Consider the following 24,261-nt stretch of genomic DNA (forward strand, 5'->3'; position numbering starts at 1 on the left):
AGGCATAGAAAAAGCTCTCTTTACCTGTTTTTGGGTGTAATTTTGACAAAAAGGTTGACTTGAAGGTTGGAGAAGTAGTTTCCCCCAGGAGTGGTATGTCTGCTGGCTACCAAACCCAGCAGAAGACGGTGCAAGACCTGGCCAGAGAGTTGGAGGAAACCTGTGGCGCAGCAGCCGGTATAAGGATGGCGGAGGGGGAAGGGCTGGTGCAAGGTGGAAAGCCCCAGATGGAGCAATTGATGGCTTTCATTTGGGAGGAATACTGCCAGCAGAGGAAGGAGATGCGGGAGGATTGCTCGAAGGCCATAGAAGGAGCTGTGACACCCCTGAAGAGCTCGATGGCATGGGTGGAGAAGTGCTTAGAGGTGCAGGGTCACAAAGCCAAGAGATCGAAGCAATGATCTCCGACCACAGTGATCATATTGTGGTACTGAAGGCGGAGGTGGGGCTCTTGGGAGACCTTTGCAAAAAGTTGGGGGCAAAAGTGGAGGAGCAGGAGAACACCCCTAAGGCAGAACTTGCGAATAGTATGCCTGGCTGAAGGAGAGGAAGTTGTGAGTGCCATGAGATACGCCTCGCAGATGCTGGCAAAGCTGGTGGCGGAGGGGGTGCTAGATAGGGCCCCTGAAGTAGACAGAGCACACAGGTCCCTGAGGCAGAAGCCTAGAGCTAGGGAAATGCCACGGGCGGTGACCATGAGACTCCAAAAATTCATGGGGAAATAGAAGATCTTGCATTGGGCCAGGGAGAAGTGCACCTGGTCAGGATATTGGAGTTGAGTTGGCAAAACAGCGCACAGGGTTCAATAAGAAGTCTTACAACACCAGGTTAAAGTCCAACAGGTTGAATCACTAGCTTTCGGAGCACTGCTCCTTCCTTGGGTGAATGAAGAGGTGGGTCCCAAAATATATGTATATCGAATATGCAAGACGATACTTTGAATGCGAGTTTTTACAGGTAATTAAGTCTTTACAGGTCCAGACAGAGCAACTGAAGAGAGATAATCACAGGTTAAAGAGTTGTGAATTTTCTCAAGCCAGGACATTTGGTAGGATTTCGCAAGCCGAGGCCTACTGGTTGGGGGTGGTGAATGTAATGCAACATGAATCCAAGGTCCCGGATGAGGCCGCATTCGGGTGTGGAACTTGGCTACAAGTTTCTGCTTGGCGATTCTGCGTTGTTGCGCATCCTGAAGGCTGCTTTGGAAACCTCTTACCAGATGATCAGAGGCTGGCAAGTGTTCCCCAACTGGAAGGGAGCATTCCAAACAGACATTATGCGACAATTGCCAGCCAGTAATGAGGGGGGGGTGAAGTGAAAAGGGGAAAACGTTGTACAAACTGTATAGTTGATTGTTGGGAAGGATGTTTCCTGTGGTGTTTATGTGCTGTAACCTTTTTTGATACATGTTTGTAACAAAATACTTTTTTTTTAAAGTCAGTTGGGCAAATTTAAGATGCAGGTAGGAGAATTGCTCCTTAAGCCAAGTGTAATTAAGCAATTTCATCTGCAGGATTTGACTTTTAGGAATTTTTTATTTTTGAGTATACTGGTAAGGGATGGTTTAAGTGGGTTGGTGATGGGGAATCTTGGCTACTGCCTGCAAATGTTTTGTGTGCTCCCAATGGCTGAAGTTCTTTACTGCCAGAGTGTATTCCATTTAACCCTTCCCTCACTACCTCCAAAAAATGTATTTGATATTTAAAATTTATATTCTTAAAAGTTGCCTGCACACATTGACATAGGAGCAGAAATCGGCCATTGGCCCATTGTGTCTGCTCTGCCCATAGCCCTCGATTCCCTTACTGATGTAAAAATATGTCTATCTCCACCTTGAACAGAATGATCCAGCCTCTACAGCCCTCTTGAGGGAAAGTTCTTCAGATTCAGTACCCCGAGAAGAAATTCCTCCTCTCTCTTAAATAGGTGACTGCGTAGTCTGAGACTACTCACTGTGGTCCTAGACTCTCCCACAAGGGGAAACAACCTCTCCGCATCTATCCTGTCAAGCCCCCTGAGAATCTTCTGTTTCAGTAAGGACTGCCTCTCATTCTTTTAAACTCCGATCTACTCAACCTCTCAAAGTCCCTCCATACCTGGGATCAACCTGTGAACCTTCTGCCTCCAATGCCAGTATATCGTCCCTTGGATAAGGGGACCAAAACGTTCAGTATTCCAGGTGTGCCTAACTGGTGCCTGGTATAGTTTTAGCAAGACATCCCTATTTTTATACTCCATACCCTTTTAAATAAAGGCCAACATTCCATTTGCCTTCCCTATTATTTGCTGAACATGGTTGTTAGCATTTGGTGATTCGTGCATAAGGACCCCTAAATCCCCAGTGCTACAGCTTTCTGCAGTCTTTCTCCATTTAAATAATATTCAGCTGTTTTTTTTCCTACATAGTGCATAACTTCACACATTTTCCTATGTTATATTCCATGCAAATGTCCTGCACCTGAGAATTCAGTTTTTGTTAGTTACAAAGCAAAAAATACTTTCTCTTGTTAAATTTAAGCTTCTGTCACTTGTGCCATTTTAAATTTCATTTTGCAAATTTTACTTGGTGGTAATTGTTTTTCAGTACCTGGAATTGCTGAGATCCCAACATAACAAACCAATTAAATGCCTCAGCATCATGTGGGCCCTGGGACAGGCTGGGACAGATTTGGCAGAAGGATTAAAGGGTAAGAAATCAATAATGAACTCGGGATATTTGGAAATAGCTTGAATTATTTTGTGTTGGTTAATACTATCCTATTTATTCATATTTCTCATTGGGCTTTTGAACTGTTGCACACCTTTTTAATTGTTTCAATAGTAAACAGTCGTAACTCCTTAATTGAAACTAGATGATCTTGAGAATTTGAGCAACATTCATGTTTAGATTGTTGAATTTTAATAATCCAAGGCATTCTTTATCCACTTGCAATATATTGTGATCTAACAAAGCTGTTCTTTTCTTTCCATTTTAGTTTGGCTTAACATCATGCTTCCTGTACTGGGTGTTAAAGCTCTGTCTGCCTATGCAATTAGCTACTTGGACAGATTACTAATGTGAGTAAATGCAGACCTTCTAAAATAAATTTTCAATATATGGAAAGCCTGTATCAAAATCCACCATGTATGCATTATATAACAGCAATTTTAGTAGAGATGTTAACTGCCTGCTTTCTCTGTAAAAGTTATTTGCTAATACTTGCCCGCAAGTAGGAGTGGCCATACTAATCAATAATAATACTCCTCTGGAATGGACGGCTACTTCATTCCAGTAAAACATCAAATGGCACTTGTGCCCTATATGATCTCCCCTTAATCGCATCTGCATTCTTTGTACAAATAGAAAATACACTAATCATGGGAGACCTTAAGTATGCCCATGCCTCCACTGAAGATTGTAAACAAAGCTCAGTAACTCTTTGTCTAGAATGGTAGACAATGCCTTGACTTTAAGATACAGGTTTCAAAGTTAAATCTCTTGGTTAATCTCTTAGTATCTGTAATTAAACCTTTCTGATTATAACTCTTCCTTTGTATCTATTTACCATTTTTCAGGATGCATTCCAATTTATCCAAGGGATTTGGAACTGTTGGACCCAAAGACTTTTTCCCATTGCTGGACTTTGCTTACATGCCTAATAACTCACTTTCACCCAAGTAAGTTGGAATTTAAATTGATCCTTGTTTAAGAAAGCTGCAAGTTACTGAGATTGTTCCAGTTTGTGCTTGAATCATAGAATACCTATAGTGCAGAAGGAGGCCATTTGGCCCATTGTGTCTATTCCAACCTTCAAGAGTGCCCTATCCCTGTAACCACATAATGCCACCTAACCTTTTGGACACAAGGGGGCAATTTAACATGGTCAATCAACCTAACCTGCACATAATGATGATAATAATCGCTTATTGTCACAAGTAGGCTTCAATGAAGTTACTGTGAGAAGCCCCTAGTCGCCACATTCTGGCGCCTGTTCGGGGAGGCTGCTTTGGACTGTGGGAGAAAACCAGAGCACCAAGAGGAAAACCACACAGACACGAGGAGAATGTACAAACTCCACACGGAGGCACCCCAGGTTGTAATTGAACCTGGGTGTCTGGTGCTGTGAGGCAGCAGTGCTAACCATCGTGACACCTGTTTCATTTCTTGACAGTGCATTAGATTTTTTTCCCAACTACATATGGGCACAGATTAAATCTACAACAAGAATGTTGCGGTTATTGTGCATTGAAAAAATGTAATTATATTTTTGCCAAACTTCCAATTACTCTAGAAAAGTACAAATATGGACCTCCATATGCACGCAATTTAAGCCAGTCTCATTCTATTTAATTGATGAGTTTTGGCACCACCATAAGAGTAACACAAATTAATAGTGTTTAATCATTATGGCTTACACTTTCCTGAGAATCTTCAACCATATTTATTTAACTGTTTTAAATCATGTCTTAACCGCTCTTTTTCTTGTTTTTCTCTACCCTTTTCTGGATCTGGGGAGCAATTCAACGTGTTAGGCTAGTGGCACTTATATTCAACCATCTCATCTCATTTTGCCCGTGGGAGCCTTTCTAAATATTTACATTTATTGTGCCTTCAGTATTTAAAATTTTAACACTTTTTTTTTAAAAGAAAGTTTAGTTCAGTGTCTTTCTCAAAAGTTGAAGGCCTAACTTCCTAAAATTTTAATTATATAATGACAAATTACAGAAGAGTGTCTTCTGCCACATCCTAACTCTTGCTTTCAGTTTACAGGATCAGTTGCGCCATCTTTATCCGAGGCTGAAAGTGTTGGCATTTGGTGCCAAACCTGACTCTACGCTGCACACTTACTTTCCCTCGTTTTTATCAAGAGCAACTCCCAACTGTCCTCCAGAAATGAAGAAAGAGGTAAGTGATGAAACTCTATTTTTGATATAATAAAATGGAATTTTGTGTGAAACGAACCAGTTTTGTTTTGATTAATGCATTCGCAAAATAGCATAACTTTTCCAAGCTTATTGCGGATTTTGGTGATTACAAGTTGAGGGAAGAATTTTTAAAATTATATCCAACACTTTCAAGAATTTAAATTTTTCACTAACTTCCCAACCACCTGAAATTTAAAGAAATCTCAGCTTTCAGAATGGAGATATTTAATTCTTAATTTTCCATGACTTCTAGATACACCACATTAACAAATGTATTGAGAATAGTAACTGTGTAATTTGAAAGCAAGTAATTGATCTTCTCTAATGACTTTACCCAACTAACAAAATAGCTGAGCTGCACAAGTCAGGAAGATCACAAGGTCCTAAATGAATTCAGTTACTCATAAACTGCTCTGTTGCAATTACACATGTCAATGTTAGTCTCCACCATCCTCTTCCCCCCCCCCCCCCCCCCCCCCCATAGCTTGTGCATGTTCATCTGTATTTGCTTATGTGAATAATATGCAATTGGGCAATTGTCCATGTAAATTAATCTGAGGGGCCAGAACTCTTGGTTGAAGTGTCATAATTAAGAGCAAGAAGAAATTGTTTGCATGCAACTAATTTATTTTGCATTATCTGTTTACTGGGTTTCCCAGTTGTGCCAGCTGAGAACGTAGCCTATTGTTGTATTCAGCCAAGTCATTGATGATGCAGTCTCTGCCACCAGCTGTTAAGTAGCCTGAATGGCATATATTTTACGAATTGGAATACTGTGAAGCTAATGTCCCTTTTTTAAAAAAAATTCTTTCAGCTCTTAAGATGTATGGTTGAATGCTTGACCATGGACTCCAACAGCTTCAGCGTTTGGAGACAGCTGTATACCAAACATCTCCCTCAGTCCAGGTGATTAATGCAAAAACTTGCAAAGAGATGCTATGAAGTAATTGTAATCCAGAGTTTTCAAACTGCATCTATACATAGATTTGTAATTGGCAGAACCAGCTGATTGTCAAACCAAAATCTATTTTGAGTGAGCTGATCTATTGTGGTTAGAATTTCTGTTGTAGCTTATAAATGCGTTGGTTTTTTTAGGTTTAAATGTATGTTTTGATATGGTTCTCAATCATTTTTTCACTGCCTTGGCAATGCATCTTTTCCGCATTGTGCTAAATAGGTTCAGGCAACCAATGAGCAGCAGGACTATTTTGGATGACCACTGCGGGGGGAAGGACAGAGAAGAGGAGGAGAGAGAAAGGTCTCACCGGGAGAGGAGGAGGAGGAGGGGGGTGGTGGGGGAGAGGAAAGAAAGAAAGGTCTCACCGGGAGGGGTGGGGGGTAGGGAAAGAGAGAAAGGTCTTACTAGGAAAGGGGGGGGGGGGGGTAGGAAAAAGAGAGAAAGGTCTCACTGGGAAGGGGGGTAGGGAAAGAGAGAAAGGTCTCACTGGGAAGGGGGAGGGGGTTAGGGAAAGAGAGAAAGGTCTCACCGGATGGGAGGTGTAGGGAAAGAGAAAACTCTCACTGTGAGGTGGGGGGGAGGAAAAGAGAGAGAGAGGTCTCACTTTTGGGGGGGGGGGGAGGGGGAGAAGAAGAAGAAAGAGAGAAAGGTCTGACAGGGAGGGCGGAAGAGAAAAGTCTGACCGGGATGGGGCTGGTGAGTGAATTAAGGGAGCCAGAAGACTGTTGCCTCAAACGGGTTGTGCATATTTAAATGACTCATTTAAATACACTGATCTGGATCACTTCCTCACTGGATCCGACCCAGATCGCATCAGGTGTAGTGGGTCAGGTTGTGCTTGACACTTGATGCAAAACCCATTTTGGCCCTCTCGCTATCTACCCGACATAATGAGATTGGAGCCGGGAGCAACGTTTTGGGAAAATCGCTCACGTTATCTGTGCCGTGTTGCATTTTTCCATGGTTAGGTTTTCTGGTCCTGATTTACTGTCTTGTTTCATTTTTTTGGGCATAGCATAAGCACATTATTGTTCTTTGTTTCTGGTTGTAGCATCAATATCAATAAAAAAATTTGTTTTTAACTGGAACATCAGAAGTGCACTTAAAACAATTTTGAGGTGAATAGTGCACTGTCCATTCTTAAGTGATTCTTTTCTTTCAGTCTTCTGCTCCATAATCTGTTGGAAACCTGGGACAACACACCAGTCAAGGTAATTTAGTTTTTGGTTATTTTCAATTGCAGCTGTTGCTTTAATCTGTACATCCAAAAAATTATGTTGGAGCCATTTTTTTGGTTCAAGTAAGTGTTTTGTCTTCAAATGTAGCTATCATTATGTATTTATTATTTTGCATTGATTGGAAAACTTAATTCTACCAGGCTGAATATTGATTGGATTGGAAAGGGAAATTTCTTGCAGGCAGGTTGATGTTCAGACATAATAACCCTTTGCACTTTTCTTTAACTTGAGATTTTGCAAAGTTACCAAGATAAGATGCCATTGCATTTAATGTACTAAATGTGTTTCTGCCGTAACAACTGATCTTTCATTGTGCATGGAGTTGTGCTGTTTTGTATAGACCAGCGCCCCCGCAACCCACGCCGGCTGACCTTCGTAAACACGCCACATTTGCTCACCTTTAATCCGAAAAGGGAGCCTGCTTGGTCCTCACTATCTCACTCCAATCAGGTTCTTTCTCTCAAAATATTTTATTGAGGTATTTATCATTTTAACATTCTAAACAACAGAGCGGTCCCGCACATGCAAAAAACCCACAATAACCTACCCAACTTCCCACCGCCCTATCTCCTAGCTACCCACGTATTAGATTCCCTGCCTTTATTCTTCACCTTCCATGCCCCCCCCCCCCCCCCCCCCCCCCCCCCGGCCAACAATCCCCTCCTGCTGACGGTCAGTTTTCCTTAAAGAAGTCGATGAAAGGCTGCCACCTCCCGTGCGAACCCCTGTAATGTACCCCGTGAGGCGAACTTAATCTTCTCTAGCCTAAGAAACCCTGCTGTGTCACACTCTCTTCTCTTCTCTTTCCCCCCCCCCAACCCAAGCTCCCAGTTCTTCTAACACTCCAAATATTGCCACCTCTGGTCTCATTTCTTTCTCATTGGTTTGGCTGGTTTAGTTCAGTGGGCAAGACAGCTGGTTTGTGATGCAGAATTCCCGTACCTGCTTACCCAAACAGGTGCTGGAATGTGGCGACTAGGTGCTTTTCCCAGTAACTTCATACTTGTGACAATAAAAAGTTGTTACTGTTATTAAAAGGAGGCAGCGTCCACCATTCTCAATAAAAATGCAGAATGTGCTTGTTGGGTGCTTCTCCCGATCGCTCCGTGACTTTCCTGGCACCCGCCCACAGGTCATAACCCGTACTTTGAAAAATCCTGACAGTCTTCTGCCACTGCTCCATATATGATTTGCTTTTCACTTTTTCTTAACTATTATACTATTTTAATATCTCTATCTTCCAAGGGGGAATGTGGTGGCATAGTGATATTGTCCCTAGGTTAGTAAACCAGAGACTGAGTAATGTGCTGGGGAATCCAGGATCAAATTCCGCCACTGCAGATAGTGAAATCGTGAATTCAATAAAAATCTTTGTTGTAAAAACGCATCTGGTTCACTAATGTCCTTTTAGGGAAGGAAATCTGCTGTCCTTACATGTGACTCCAGACCCACAGCAATATGGTTGACTCCTAACTATCCCCTCAAGGGTAATTGGGGATGGTCAATAAATGGTGGCCCAACCAGCGATGCCCACGTCCCCTGAACTAATATGTAAAATAAAATGTTTTAAATACAAATGCTTCCAATTTTCTGGTGAATGAGTCTAAAATTTGTTTTCTTGATGGTATTTTCTTGTTGCAATTTTAAATTATTGAGTAGTAAATTTTTACGGTGTTCACATCATTTTTAATGCATGAAAAACTCATTTTGAACGTAGTCCGAGTTCTACAGCACAGAAAAAGCCCTCCATCCCATCGCATCTGCGCCAGTCAAACAACCAGACTATCTGTTGAAGTTAAATGGTGCAGTCGGATTTTTCAACAGCCATGTTATGTGCACTGCTGTTCCATGTGCATCTTCCCATGGAGAAAGCTGCCTCCGCAGGATGAGGAATTGAAGCCAGTTCAAATTGACTCTGTCCTTGAGCATACTTTACCTACCTGTTGGAAAGGGTTGGCTGCAATTGTGTTTAAGTATCTCTATTTAACCTATTTTATATGGATTTCAAATTGAAACACTCTGTATTTAGCCGCCATGTGTGCAATGGTTCTAATGCCTTGTACCTGCTTTGTTCCTACGCTGCCTCCACAGGCCTCCCCACACCAGTCCCACCTTTAACCATCTACCGCTTAACATGGTGAGAATGGAGTAATTACTGTTTTCTTCCACTAAACAACGTTATAAATAGCGAAAGGAACACTTCCATTTGGAAGTAAAATGGAATTATTGTTTATAAAGCAAATTTTTGGACCATTGGGGAAATGTGACTAAATGAACGATCCTGTTGAATTTTATTTTGGTATAATAGTCATTTATTTTTTTTGATAACCTACTATTTTTGAAAGAAAAAGTGAAAACCCCAAATAGTGCATTATGAAATATATGTTCATGAAGAAAAAAATTGCTCGTCATGGTGGGAAATTATGGATTTTCAGTCAAGAAGACTCCCATGGATCTTTTAAAAATGGCCAGCTTCCTTGTGAGGGAAAGGGGAGAGCATGATTCTCACAGGAGAGAAACAACTCAGCAGGGCCGTTTAAACTCAGTACGGAGCTCAAACCGATTCCATTCTGGCTGTTTCAAGGGCCTTAACCTGGAGCCTGGGGAGTCAAATAGAGGGAGTAGATGTAAATCCTGTTGAGTCAGATAAGGCCTACTGTAAACTGCCATGCTGTGTAGAGTTTTAAAAAAAACTCTGTTGGGCTGCTTTGTGCTACAAGTTAGAATAAAACAGTTTCATCTAGCCGTGTAGTTTCAATAGAATTCTTTGTTCACTTTCCTAAGGGCTATTGAATGCTTAGCTGAATTTCAAAACCTGTATTTATCTCAGCAGGGGTTCTGAGGTTACAGTTGAATTAACAATTTAAAGAGGACATTTATTATTTTTCCAATTTAAGGGCCAATTTTAGTGTGGCCAATCCATCTACCCTGCACATCTTTTGGGCTGTGGGGGTGAGACACATGTAGACACTGGTAGAACGGGCAAACTTCACACAGATAGTAACACAGGGCCAGGATCGAACCCGGATCCTTGGCACCGTGAGGTAGAGGTGCTAACCACTGCGCCACTGTGCTGCCCTCCAGAATATCAAAGGATGAACTGTCCTGGACTTGACGTCTGAATGGAATTTTGTGTTATTTTGAAAGAGATTAACCATTTGAGATTGAACAGCTTTGCTTTTCTTTAATGGGAGCTTTTATGATCATTAATCAGAGTGAGAACTGTATTAGATAGTTAGCTTTTACATTGGTCTGCCCATGGTCGATACTAGGTGAGTGGATGTAAGGGACCATGGGGATTGGGTGATGGGCATGTTAGCATGGAGGGTATGAAGGGCTATGGGGTGGGTCGGGTTTAGAGATGAAAGGGTTTAGGGGTGTGGGCGTTAGGCGGCCTAGCAGCTTCTGAAACAACATAGGTGAAGTCTCATACAGTGGAAGTTTTTGTAACTAGCTTGCCGTGAAACTTGCCCATCCAGTAACATTTGCGCTATGCTTCTAGTGTTCATGGGCTTGATGCCATCCCACGCGCAGATTTCCCTAAGTAGTGAAAATAAGGCCCTAAAGTGACCGAAAATGTGGATCATGACAAATGTGTACTGGATGTAAAACCTCTACGTAGATGACTATATTTCTGTGTAGCTTATATTTTACAAGTTTGAAAAGTGAACTTTTAATATCGAATTTTCTTAATTGCAGGTGCAGAAAGCTCTGCAAGAAACTGTTCGTTCATTTAAAGTTACAAATGAAGAACTGTTTGGCAGGCAAGGTGCCACAAATTCACAAGAAATACGTTCCTGCAATACTGCTTGTAATGTAAGAAGTTAAATTTAATTCTTGCTGTTTAGTGTCAAGGGGGAACTGCCAAAAATTTTTTGTTTAGTTGAGTTGGATTGCCCTTGCTTGTTTACAAAAATGATAACCTGGATTACAGGGGTTGCGTTACGAGAAGAGATTACTCAAATTGGACCTGTTTTTGCTTTACTTTAAAAGGTTAAGGGATGATCTGATCGCCGTATTAAAGATATTAACAGTGAAAGACTCTAAAACCAGGGGTCATGGTCTAAAAATTAGGGCTAGTTCAGGAGAGATGTGAGAGCTTCTTTGCTCAAACGGTCGTGGAAGTTTGGAACTCTCCCACAAACAGCAGTTGAAGTAGATCAGTTGATTTTAAACCTGAGATGGATAGATTTTTGTTAAGCAAAGATAATTAAGGGATATGGGCCAATGGTGGGTATACGAGTTGGGTCACAGATTAACCATGATCTCATTGAATGGTGGGATGGGCTCGAGGGGCTGAACGGCTGACTCCTGTTCCTATGTATACTTGGCTTATCCAGTTGTAGCCGCAGAATCTCCAGCAATGGCATTTCTTCCTGCCCTAATTTTTTTGTTTTGCCTCTACAATACTCTGGGGTCCTTGCCCTCTGACGTGCACTGACAACGTCCAACTCCTACACCACCTCCAATGCTGCAGTGAGGCTTATGGTCTGACACCAGCACTCTTGTGAGCTGAAATTTCCTTCAATTAAAACACCTGAAGATTGAAACCCTTGATTCCCACCATAAATTTTGTACCCTGGCCATTGTCTCAGGCTGGACCAGATTGTTTGCAATCCCGACATCCTTAATTGATTCTAAACTGAGCTTCTAACCTTGCGTCTTTTTACAGCACAATGGTAATCTACTTCCACCATTAATATTCGTAGTATCTGCACAAGCCTTGACATACTGATAAATAGAAGAAAAACTGATGAATGCCTGTGATGCTTTTGTTAACCCCAGATTTATCTATACTAATGCTTTAATTTTCACCCTCCCTTAAACTGGAGTTCATCTGAAACTGTTGCCTGTAACTTAACTGTCATTTGCGTCCTCTTCACCCTCACTGTTTTGTGCTCTCTGATCCGTCAACTCGTTTTTGTAAAATAAAAACCTTGTGTTCAAATCCCTGAGTTTAACTCGCCTCTTTGCGACTTCCTCAATGTTGGTACTAGTGTTCCTCCAAATCTGGTGTCTTGTGCAATCCCCATTTCTTTCACCCCACTGTTGTTTGTTGTGCCTTCAGGTGTCTTGGCCCTAAGTTCTGCAATTCTCTTTTCAAGGAACTTTTTTAAACCAAACTCTGACCAACCTTTTTAGTCACCCATCCTAAAATCTCCTACTTTGACTTGGTGTCATGCTTCTATGAAGCATCCTGGAATGTTTTGCAATAACATTATAAGCATTACATAAGTTCAAGTTGTTACAGCTAGTGGTTTCTGCTCTTCACCCTAATTTACAAAAGATTTGTGATGGTTATTAACTCTCTCTCGCTTCATTTTCAAGAACCTCCTGCAGAAGTTGAAAGGTGGTGGCTTCCCATGGTTTCGCCTGTTACTTGTGCTAATGATTTTTGCTGCAGGCTTTGTGATGCATGATATCCGAACACATGGATCCTTCAATGGTTCGTAAATCTATGTATTGTCAACATTGGATATTACTACTTTTGACAGTTTTTGTTGCAATAATCAATATACGATATTCGCAATTATGGTTCATGTTTCCTCCAAACTCGAAGGATGAGAAAAATGTGAGAACATTAATCAAGAATTGAGTTCTGAGGTTTAAAAAAGTTTGTTTTTAAACAAATACTGAAATATAGCACTGACTTCAAAATTGAGCATCTGTAGCCTTGAGGCTGTTGTGCTTCCATAGATTTTTGTTTTGATATTTTAAATCTCTACGGTGATTTACTATGTTGCCTATGGCTGGAGTAGTTTGGACCTTTCGTAGAAGGAAAATTTGCATACAGTGTACTGATTTCTCAAATGTTAAATAGAACAATATGTTGAACTAGTTTTTTTGACTTTGTATTGTGTAATGAGACGTGGTTAGATAATCTTGTAAAGGAATTTCAGATGAATGATTATAAAGGTAGTCGTAAATTTGTTTTTACTTAAAACAAAGCCAATTAGAGATGAGAGCAGAACTAGATGATGGAGATTAAAAGATACGATGATTCAATAAAAACCTTTTTAAAATAATTCTCAACTAACAAGCATTCTGCACCGGGAAAGTGATTGAAGTGCGGCAAAGACAGTATTTTGTTTTAAAATGGCTTCAATATTTCAACAAAAAAAAAGAACATTGAGCTCAAGGACTGAAGCTTTTCAAAATCAGCGAAGGATGTCCAAACAATTGAAGAAAATAAACAGGAAAGTGACGAAATACAAGAACAGATTGTACAAACTCGTACATGTAATACAGAAGGGGTTAGTGAAGGGCTGAATGGCCTCCTTCTGCACTGTTGGGGATTCTATGATGCGAATCCCTCAGTCAAATGGAGGAGACATTATAGATGGGATGACTGAAGTTAAATATTTTGCCTGCCTTCACTGATGAAGGCATAGAACCTGGCTGAAAATGAATGGAATTTAAAATAATAAATATTATTGAAGAAATGGCACTGGAGGAATTAATGGGACCAAAAGCTGACAAATCCCCAGACCTGATGGTCTTCGGCATAGGGTCAGATGAGATGGCTGCAGTGAGGAAAGACGTCAGAGTCCAGGAGCGGCCTCTGTGGATTGGAAGGTAGCAAATGTTTGGGTCCATGGTGTTGGGGTAATAGATTAGCATGGATTTAATAACAAACAGGAAACACCTGGCCGTTTTCAATATGGAAGGGTGTAACCCATGGAGTGCCTTTAAGAGTCATTGCTTGGGTCTCGGTATTTAGAATTGACTTGGATGAGGGGACCAAGTATAACTTCTTCAAGTTTACTGACTATTGTGGAAACGTGAGCTGTAAAATGGATATAGGTTAAATGATTGGACAAAAAGTAGCAGATGGAATTGATCATAGTGAGTCGGAAGGTGAAACTCACCCAACCGTTGGTCTGCAGTTCTTACCATGGCTATTTGCTTAGAATTTTTTTTAAAGAGTTACCATTCGGCTACTCTGTGTATAATCTTGGGCACCATTTGTAGAAGGGAGAGAGCGGGAAATTTGCAGCTAAATTACAGATGCACCAACTACTGAGTAGTAATGATGAACTTCAATTATGAGGGGCGGCATCGTAGTGCAGTGTTGCTTCACAGCACCAGGGACCCAGGATCGATTCCCGGCTTGGGTCACTCTGTGCGGAGTCTGCACGTTCTCCCCATGTCTGCGTGGGTTTTCTCTGGGTCCTTCCACAGTCCAAAGATGTGCAGGTTAGGTGGATTGGTCAAGCTAAATTGCCCCGTAGGGTCCAAAAATTAGGTGGAGTTGCTGGGTTGCGGTGATGGGGTGGAGGTGTGGGCTTGGGTAGGGTGCTCTTTTTCAGGGGTCGGTGTAGACACGATAGGCTGGGTGGCCTCCTTCTGCACGGTAAATTCTATCCTGATACAAACCGAGCTAGTAATAGTGGAAAGAGCATAGAAAGGGAGGTATTCTGAAAGTGTACAAGAGAATTTCTTGATTAGTGTTTCTAGTACAACAAGGGTGGAAATAATTTTGGAACTGGTTCTGAATTTGTGAAGCATGATTCGATAAGTGAACAGTAATAAAAGGTTTAGAATAGTTATGGAAAATGATGTACAATCAAGCATAAAATGCTTAACTGGAGAACGGCTAACCTGCATGAACTATTCTTAGTTTTGAAGCACAGAAAGAGACTCTACGGTCTGTTTCAGCCATCAAGCACCTCTCTATTCTTTTTTTTTTTATAAATGTTTTTATTCAGTTTTCGTATTTTATATTGAACAAATTACAAATTGTTAGGAGAGAGAAACAAAAAAAAACAAACAAAAACAAACACGCAAAAATTAACATACATATTTACAGGTAAGCATCTTCGTAGTAGTAACTGCGCCCCCCCCCCCCCCCCCCCCCCCTCAACATGTTTATTTAGCTTGGTTTTGGGCCTTAGCTAGCCATCGAACCCCCGTAACGAACCTGTAGCCCCCCCCCCCCCCTCCCGCTACCTTCCCCCGACTATTCTTCCTCTTGTACATTGGCCACAAATAGGTCCCGGAACAGTTGCATGAATGGCTCCCACGTTCTGTGAAAGCTGTCGTCCGACCCTCGGATGGCAAATTTGATTTTCTCCATTTGGAGAGATTCCGAGAGGTCGGACAGCCAGTCCGCAGCTCTGGGCGGTGCTGCTGACCGCCAGCCAAACAGGATTCTACGGCGGGCGATCAGGGAGGCAAAGGCAAGGGCATCCGCCCTCCTCCCCAGGAATAGATCTGGCTGTTCTGAAACCCCGAAGACCGCCACTATCGGGCATGGCTCCACCCTCACTCCCACCACTTTGGACATTACCTCGAAGAAGGCTGTCCAGTACTCCACGAGTCTGGGGCAAGACCAGAACATGTGGGCGTGGTTGGCCGGGCCTCTTTGGCACCGTTCACATCTGTCTTCCACCTCCGGGAAGAACCTACTCATACGGGTTCTTGTTAAGTGGGCTCTATGTACCACTTTTAGTTGCGTCAGGCTGAGCCTTGCGCACGTGGAGGTGGAGTTGACCCTATGCAGTGCTTCGCTCCAGAGTCCCCACCCGATCTCCATCCCCAGGTCGTCCTCCCATTTCCTCCTTGTTGCGTCCAGTACGGTGTCGTCCCTATCTACCAGTCGGTCATACATGTCACTACAGTTCCCTTTCTCTAGGATACTTGCGTCCAGTAGGTCTTCCAGTAGTGTCTGTCGTGGCGGTTGTGGGTACGTCCTTGTCTCCTTTCGTAGGAAGTTTTTGAGCTGCAGGTACCGTAGCTCGTTCCCCCCAGCTAGCTGAAATTTCTCTGTCAGTTCGTCCAGTGTTGCGATCCTGTCGTCCGTGTATAGGTCCCTGACTGTCAGTGTCCCCCCGTCCTGCCTCCACCTTTTGAAGGTGGCGTCGGTCAGTGCTGGTTTGAACCTATGGTTGTTGCAGATGGGAGCCCTGTTCGACATTTTGGTCAGGCCAAGTTGCTGCCGCAGTTGGTTCCAGGATTGGAGGGTGGCTGTCACCACTGGGCTGCTGGAGTGTTTTTTGGGTGGGGATGGGAGTGCTGCCGTGGCGAGGTTCCCATGCAGGAGGCCTCCTCCGCACGCACCCACTCAGCTTCTGGCTCCTGGATCCATCCCCTTACTCGCTCGGCTGTTGCTGCCCAGTGGTAGAATTGTAGATTCGGGAGGGCTAACCCTCCCCTGGTTTTTGTTTTTGTAAGACCTTCTTTGGGATCCTAGCATTTTTACCCCCCCATACGAACGCCATGATGAGTTTGTCCAGCGCTTTGAAAAAGGCCTTGGGGATGTAGATCGGAATGGATCTAAACAGAAAGAGGAACCTGGGCAGTACGTTCATTTTGATCGTCTGAACTCTCCCCGCGAGGGAGAGCGGGAGTGTGTTCCATCTTTGCAGGTCCTTTTTAACTTCCTCCGTCAGGCTGGTGAGGTTCCATTTGTGGATCCCTTTCCAGTCATGGGCTATTTGGATCCCCAGGTAGCGGAATTTATGTCGGGCTTTTTTGAACGGCAGCCCCTTTAGTGCTGCCCCCCCCCCCCCCCTTGCGGGTGTAATGGGAAGATCTCACTTTTGCTCATGTTGAGTTTGTAGCCCGAGAAGGCTCCAAACTCTTTCAGGAGCGCGATGATTCCGTCCATGCTGCTTTGTGGGTCCGAGATATAGAGGAGCAGATCATCCGCATAGAGTGAGACTCTGTGCTCTCTACCTCCCCTTCGGATCCCCCTCCAATTTTTTGCTGCCCTGAGCGCGATTGCTAGCGGTTCGATTGCTAGTGCGAACAGCAGCGGGGACAGTGGGCATCCTTGTCTGGTGCCCCTGTGCAGCTGGAAGTATTGGGAGTTGGTATTGTTGGTCTGTACACTCGCCATGGGAGCGTTGTCCAGGAGCTTTACCCAAGCGGTGAACCCTGTTCCAAGCCCGAACCGCTCCAGTACCTCTGAGGTATATCCATTCGACTCTGTCGAAGGCCTTTTCTGCGTCCAGGGAGACGATCACCTCTTGTGTTCTCTCCCCGGAGGGGGTCATTATCACGTTCAGCAGGCGCCTGATGTTCGCGGTCAGCTGTCTACCTTTGACAAAGCCCGTCTGGTCCTCTGTGACCACCTCAGGTACACAGTCTTCTAGCCTTTTGGCTAGGATTTTGGCCAGTATTTTGGCGTCTGCATTCAGCAGAGATATGGGTCTGTATGACCCACATTCCGTTGGGTCTTTGTCTTTCTTAGGTATCAGCGAGATTGAGGCCTGTGCTAACGTGGGTGGCAACGTGCCCCTAGCTAGCGAGTCTGTGAACATCTCCCGCATGTGCGGGGCCAGCGCTGTCGCAAATTTTTTGTAGAAGTCCGCCGGGAATCCGTCCGGTCCCGGCGCCTTCCCCGCCTGCATGGAGCTAATGCTCTCCATGATCTCTCCCAGTGCTAGTGGTGCTTCCAGATCCCGTTTTCTGCCCTCTCCCACAACTGGTATGTTCAGTCCGTCAAGAAACCGGTTCATCCCAGCCTTCCCCGTTGGGGGCTCTGAGGTGTACAGCTCTTGGTAGAAGGCCTTGAAGGTTTTGTTAATCTTCTCTGGTTCTGTCACCTCTCTATTCTAATCCCGTTTTCCAGCACTTGGTCCGTAGCCTTGCGTGCTATGGTATTTTGAAGTGCTCATCTAAATGCTTCTTAAATGTTGTTTAGGTTCTAAACTCTACCATCCTTAATGAGTTCCAGATTCCAACTACTCTCTGGGTGAAAATGTTTTTCCTTGCATCCCCTCTGAACCTCCTGCCCCTTACTGTAAAACCATGCCCCCTGGTTGTTGACCCCTCAACTAAAGGGAAAATTTTCTTCCCATCTCTGTCCTTCACAATTTTGTACACCTCAATCAGGTCCCCCCCCCCCCCCCCCCCCCCCCCGCCAACCTTCTCTGCTCTAAGCAGGGCCTCCCTTGCCTCACCAGCCTCTCGTAGCTTCAGCCAGGTAACATTCTGGTGAATCTCCTCTTCACCCTTTCCAGTGCAATCAGATCTTTCCTGTATCGTGGCAACCAGAACTGCACACAGTACGGTAACAAGTATTTTATGCAGGTCCATCATAACCTCCCTGCTCTTATATTCTGTGTCTCGGTTAATAAAGGCAAGTATTCCATATGCCTTCCTAATGACCATATCTACCTGTTCTGCTGCCATCAGGGACATATGAATATGCACCCCAAGGTCTTTCTGGTCCTCTCTTTCCTAGCGTCCTTCTGTTCACTGTGTATTCTCTTGCCATGTTAGTTCTTCCCAAAGCATCACCTCCCATGTTTTGGGGATAAATTTCTTTTGCCCATCTGACTAGCCCGCAAGTTATTGAAGTCTCGTGCCTCTCCCTCTCTCTCTGCTTGTTTTTGAAGTCTTGCCTCTTTGTGGAATGTGGGTTTCTGACTAGGTGAGCATTTATTGCCCATTCCTAACTGCTCTTGATGGTGGTAAGCTTCATCCTTGAACTGCTGCAGTCCATATGGTGTAGGTACGTCCACTGTGCTGTTGGGAATGGAGTTCCAGGATGATTTTGACCCAGCGACAGTGAAGGAATGGGGGATATATTTCCTGGTCAGGCTGGTGTGTGGTTTGGAGGAGAACTTGCTGGTGGTGGTGTTCCCATGCATCTGTTGCCCTTGTCCTTTGAGGTAATGGAGATGATGGGCTTGGTTGTTGACGATGGGCTTAGGTGCTGTTGAAGGAGCTATAATTGCTGCGATGCATCTTAACTATAATTGGATGGAGTGAATTGGGGGCCATTCAAGACGGTTGGTTTCTGCTGGATGATGTCGCACTTGTGTTGGAGCTGCACTGCTCCAGGCAAGTGGAGAGTATGCCATCTCACTTGTGATTTATGACTTTTAGATGGTGGACAGGCTTTTGGGAGTTTGAGTTATTCAGAATTGCCATCCTCTAGTTCTTACTAGTTCAATTTCTGGTCAATGGTAATCTCAAGGTGGCTACTAGTGGGAGATTTGGTGATGGTCATGCCATTTATTGTTGTGGGAAGATGGTAAAATTCTCTCTCATCCAAGAAGGTTGGAATGAAAAATTTAGGCAAAGTAGTACCTGGATGAAGGGAAAGCTTCAAGAGGAGGATGTTTGGGTATAGAGTTGATGCATTCGTTTTGAGGGAGAATGGAAACATTCAAAGCTAGAGTACATGAATATATAAAGATTCTAAACCAACCTGAGACTGAAAAAATCATGACAAGTATGCTATTCGTTACAAAAGGAATAGAAAGGAGCGAAGAGAATATCAGAACTGATCAATTGTTAACAGAGAACCCTGCGGCTTGTTTTTATATAAATATTCAGAGGAAGAAAGGTGCTAATTATGAATTTAAAAGGAAATATTCTTGTGGAGGCAGAGAATGTGGCTGAGTAATTGCATTTTGGGAGGCCTTCAAAGCGTATGCTTATTCAGAGCCAGTGCAGACGGTGAGCTGAATGGCATCCTGTGCTGTTACAATTCTTTGATTCCAGATACTTTTAGCAGCATTCTTTTCTTGTGAAGGGTGAAATTTGGCAGTAGCATTATTGGATAGAATAAAAATAAATAAGAGGACTGGGTAAAGTTTTTTTTAAGCTTTGGGCACAACTTGTCAATCTGGGTGAGTAGTGCCTGGTAGGTTTTTTTTCTCGTTTATGCTTAAACTCACTTGCAAATTGATGGGTGCAAGTTAGTTTAAGCATAAATTCGAGAAATTGGGGAATGTTTTTTAAAAGTGTAGTTTATAAAAACAAAAATCTGAAATATTCCTTATGAGGGATTGTTTTACTTGTACACATTTATTATTGAAAAAATAATAAATAATACATTTTTATTGAAATGGTAGCACAGAGCGGTGGTTAGCACTGTTGCTTCACAGCGCCAGGGCCCCAGGTTCAATTCCCAGCTTGGGTCACTGTCTGTGGAGTCTGCACGTTCTCCCCGTGTCTGCGTTGGTTTCCTCTGGGTGCTCCGGTTTCCTCCCAAAAGACATGCTGATAAGTGAATTAGACATTCTGACTTCTCCCTCTGTGTACCCGAACAGGCGCCAGAGTATGGCGACTGGGGAATTTTCACAGTAACTTCATTGCAGTGTTAATGTAAGTCTACTTGTGACAATAATAAATATTATTATTATTAATAAGGCTGAAGTCATAACTTTCTGAGTGAAATTAAAACGCTTCCAGAATCTTTTAAAACCGTTGTCCCCTTTACTAATGAGTGATAATTGTGGAGCCTCCTAGATGGCCTGTGAATGAATGTAATTAGCAGAAACCTCCAATAGTGGTTGATTCATGGCTGCCAATGCTGTGCATGTGCAGTTGGTTACTCTGTGACGTAATTGTGAGTGACTGAATGGACAGTGGACAGGACCAAAAATGGCACTGCTCAAATCATCACAGCTCTGTTTTGGTCTGTTTGATCTGTCTTTGAGGCATCCATAAAGTTAACACGACTGTTTGAAATATTAAACGATAAGAATATGTATTCAACCAAAGCCAATTAGTAGAGACAGTACTAATGCAAGTTGTTTGAGGCAGAGATTTGACCAGACTTCTTCATGATTGTTTTCAAACGGGTGAAATGGCAAATGAAATTCCATTATACAGCAACTCTTTGGAGCCATTACTGACATATAGTTATGCAAGAGCGTATAACCCTGCCTCCAAGCTGATATCATTGTCTCATGCACACAGTGAACTGGCGGGCTGGACACAGCAGAGTGACATCACTGGTTTTCCATGCAAGCACGGACCAGTGATCATCAACAGATAGCTGTTAATTCATTCAGGAGTATGAGCAGGGCTAACTGCTGGTGTGCCCTTTTCTTGAACTGATGTAAAAGATCCCAAATTATGCTTGTGCTTAAAATTTGTGTAATAGTTTGCACGTATTATGCTGATTTTTGAATGAATTGTGCAAAAAGCCGTGCAATCTAGCAGAAACTCTACCTTAAGGTGCTTGCCAGTTTTTATACTCAATGCCCCGTCCACCCCGTCCAATGAAGGTAAGCATTCCGTATGATTTCTTGACTACATTGTCCACTTGTGTTACCACCTTCAAAGATCTGTGGACCTGCATGCCCAGATCTCGACTTTCTATATTTCTCAGTTTTACCATTTACGCTATATTTCCCCTCTCTTCTCTTTTTTTAAAAATAATTTTTATTGAAATTTTTTACAGAAAATATAACAACAAACAATGAAAAGCAACAATAAAACACCATAATAACTGTAATACCCCCAAGACCATATCAACGCATGTATCACACCCCATTTCCCCTCTATTCTCAGCCTACCAAAATGCATTACCCCACGTTTGTCTGAATTAAACTCCATTTCTCTGCCCAAGTATCCAACCTACCTATGTCCTGCTGTATCTCCTGATGACAATCCTCAACATTATCTGCCACTCCACCAACCTTGGTGTCATCCGCGAACTTACTAATCAGACCAGCTACATTTTCCTCCAAATCGTTTATGCATACTACAAACAACAGAGGCAGCACCAATCCCTGTGGAACACCACTGGTCACAACATCCGTTCAGAAAAACACCCTTCTACTGCTGCCCTTTGCCTTCTGTGACTGAGCCAGTTCTGTATCCATCTTACCTCTGATCCTGTGTGCCTTCACCTTTTTTGTACCAGTCTGCCATACCTTTACTGAAGTCCATGTAAACTGCATCCACCGCTCTCTCCTCCTCAATCACCTTTGTCACCTCCTCAAAAACCTCTATCAAGTTAGTGAGGCATGACCTCCTCTTCACAAAACCATGCTGCCTATCGCTAATGAGTCAATTTGTTTCCAAATGGGTATAATGCCCTCCAATAGTTTACCTGCTACTGGCGTAAGGCTCACCAGCATATAGTTTCCAGGATTATCCCTGCTACCTTTTCTTAAATAGCGGTACCACATTAGCTATTCTCCTGTCCTCTGGGATCGCACCTGTAAGCCAATGAGGATACAAAGATGTCAGTCAAGGCCCCAGCAATTTCCTCCCTTGCTTCCCTCAATATTCTGGGGTAAATCTCTTCTGGCTCAGGAGACTTATCTATCTTAATATCTTTTAAAAGACCCAATACCACCTTTTTGATAACTTGGTCCAGATGGTCCACGAAACCTACCCAAGAATCATCTTCCACAAAGTCCCTTTCTTTGAACATTGATGCAAAGTACTCGTATAGTACTTCGCCCATTTCCTCTGGCTCAACACATTGATTCGTCCAACTGTTCTTAAGTGATCCAATCCTTTCCCTGGCCACGATCTTGGTCGGTAAAACAAAGGTGTTAGACACTTTTTTTGCAGTGTTTTTTTTTTTGCAATCTGGAATGTGCTCCCTGAAAAGGTGGTGGAAACAGATTCCATAGTAACATTCAAAAAAGAATTGAAGAAATACTTGATGGGGGAAAAATTTTGCAGGACTTTGGGGAAAGGGGAGAGTAGCATTAATGGTTTGTTTTATCAAAGATCCAGCGTAGACACTAAGCTGAATGGCCACCTGTATCGTCCATAATTCTATGGAGGCACCAACCTGTGTTTTAGTAATGAGTCTTGTGAATTGGGCTTGTGGAGTTGTTTCTTCATCTTTTGATCTTTGAGAAATTTCTGGCTTCAGATGCCTTCTGTTGATCAAACTCTTCCACCAACTTATTAGCATACTGTCACTTTGGCATACTGCCAGCATTTGCTATCAAGAGTCTGACTGAACATTTGTTGATCTTTTAGCTTTTCGCTGAAAAAGATTTAAGATTGATTAAGCAGTTATTTAAATGTGTGGAAATGACTTGAGTTGGCATACTTAATTTATTTTATCTGTGATAATCATGAATTATGTTGCATTAAATTGGATGCACATTGCCATAAGCGCAATCAATTATACTCTTGTTTTGAGAACTTGTAGTTACCTAGCTTACTTTAATGCTGGTTATTTTTCACAAAACATTCAATGAAATCTTCAAATTGTTCCACATGCCTGCTTGATAAATTTAAAAAATTGGGGATACAATGAAGATTTATAACGGACCCCATCTAAATTTGAAAACTACTTAATCATGTGTGCATCCCTCGATCAGAAATTGTCTACAAATTTGGCTGCAGGAGTGTGCAGAGTTTGGTGATGGCTCCTACTGAAAGTAAATTGTGCTGGCAGTCTTCAGGTCCATCCAGATAGATACACTCCCTATATATGCACAAGTGTCTTAATGGAGCATATCTAAAATGATGTTGTTCCTCCACTTGAAAATGGAGAAATTATGAACATCCAACATTGGCCACAGCCATTGAGCTAAAATGCAGAACCAATTTCAGTAGCTGGCAGGATTGTCCAATGATGAAACAAGAATAGCTGAACAGCAACGCATATTTTTACTGGCCGCCTAAGCATTGCCCATTAGACACTATTTATGGTGGTCCTATTGTGGGAGGACTATCCACCAACATAAATTGCCATTAGCTTTGCATACTGTGTAGTGGTTCCTGGGGCTGACATTATACGTTGCTGTTCTTTGACCTTGTTGGTCAATCCCATCAACTGCCAAAGTTGTTCTGCATATTAGTTATCTGGGAAATTGTAAACAACAAAAACTCTAACTGGAAACATAATATGAGATATAGTTAAATTGAATTCTAAACTGGACGCTGGGGCATTTCATAAGCTCTCCACTTACTATGATAATAATCGCTTCTTTTCACAAGTAGGCTTCAATGAAGTTACTGTGAAAAGCCTGTAGTCGCCACATTCTGGCTTCTGTTCGGGGAGGCTGGTACAGGAATCGAACCCGCACTGTTGGCCTTGTCCTGCATTACAAGTCAGCTGTTTGGCCCACTGTGCTAAACCGGCCTGAACTGGCTGAAACAGCTGATGCCTGTGATGGTGAAATATGTGAATCCCATTGTTACTGACTGATCTATTCAAACACTTTTTTTTCTCCTTAGCGTCATCTTCTGCTCATGTACTACGGCAGTCTGGAATGATGTCTGTGTCTCAGCAGGCATGGAATAAAATATCTCATTATTCCAAACAAGGATACAGGTTCGTGCAAAGTGTGTGTTTGATCAAGATTGCCCTTGCCACTTTTTTTTTCAGCTGTTCCTTTAATACAAAATAAACCAGAACAAAATAAATCTGAACAAGTACACTTGACTTCCATTATCTATTATATTGTCTCCTTGTTAGCTGTTTGTCACACTTAA

At 42.8% G+C, this 24,261-nt stretch overlaps 1 protein-coding gene across 1 annotated transcript in view; it reads left to right on the forward strand.

The window, feature by feature from the left end:
- Window positions 1–24,261, forward strand: part of tmem214 (transmembrane protein 214) — a 56,565-nt gene that overhangs the window by 22,661 nt on the left and 9,643 nt on the right. Inside the window, exons 6-14 of the mRNA XM_038800109.1 lie at window positions 2,585–2,687; window positions 2,976–3,057; window positions 3,556–3,657; window positions 4,744–4,885; window positions 5,720–5,811; window positions 7,026–7,074; window positions 10,801–10,917; window positions 12,430–12,547; window positions 24,004–24,100. Of these exons, the coding sequence (XP_038656037.1) occupies window positions 2,585–2,687; window positions 2,976–3,057; window positions 3,556–3,657; window positions 4,744–4,885; window positions 5,720–5,811; window positions 7,026–7,074; window positions 10,801–10,917; window positions 12,430–12,547; window positions 24,004–24,100 (902 nt within the window). The remainder of the gene's footprint in view (window positions 1–2,584; window positions 2,688–2,975; window positions 3,058–3,555; window positions 3,658–4,743; window positions 4,886–5,719; window positions 5,812–7,025; window positions 7,075–10,800; window positions 10,918–12,429; window positions 12,548–24,003; window positions 24,101–24,261) is intronic.

The sequence above is a fragment of the Scyliorhinus canicula genome, chromosome 6 (assembly GCF_902713615.1).
Source record: "Scyliorhinus canicula chromosome 6, sScyCan1.1, whole genome shotgun sequence".
NCBI classification, from domain to species: Eukaryota; Metazoa; Chordata; class Chondrichthyes; order Carcharhiniformes; family Scyliorhinidae; genus Scyliorhinus; species Scyliorhinus canicula.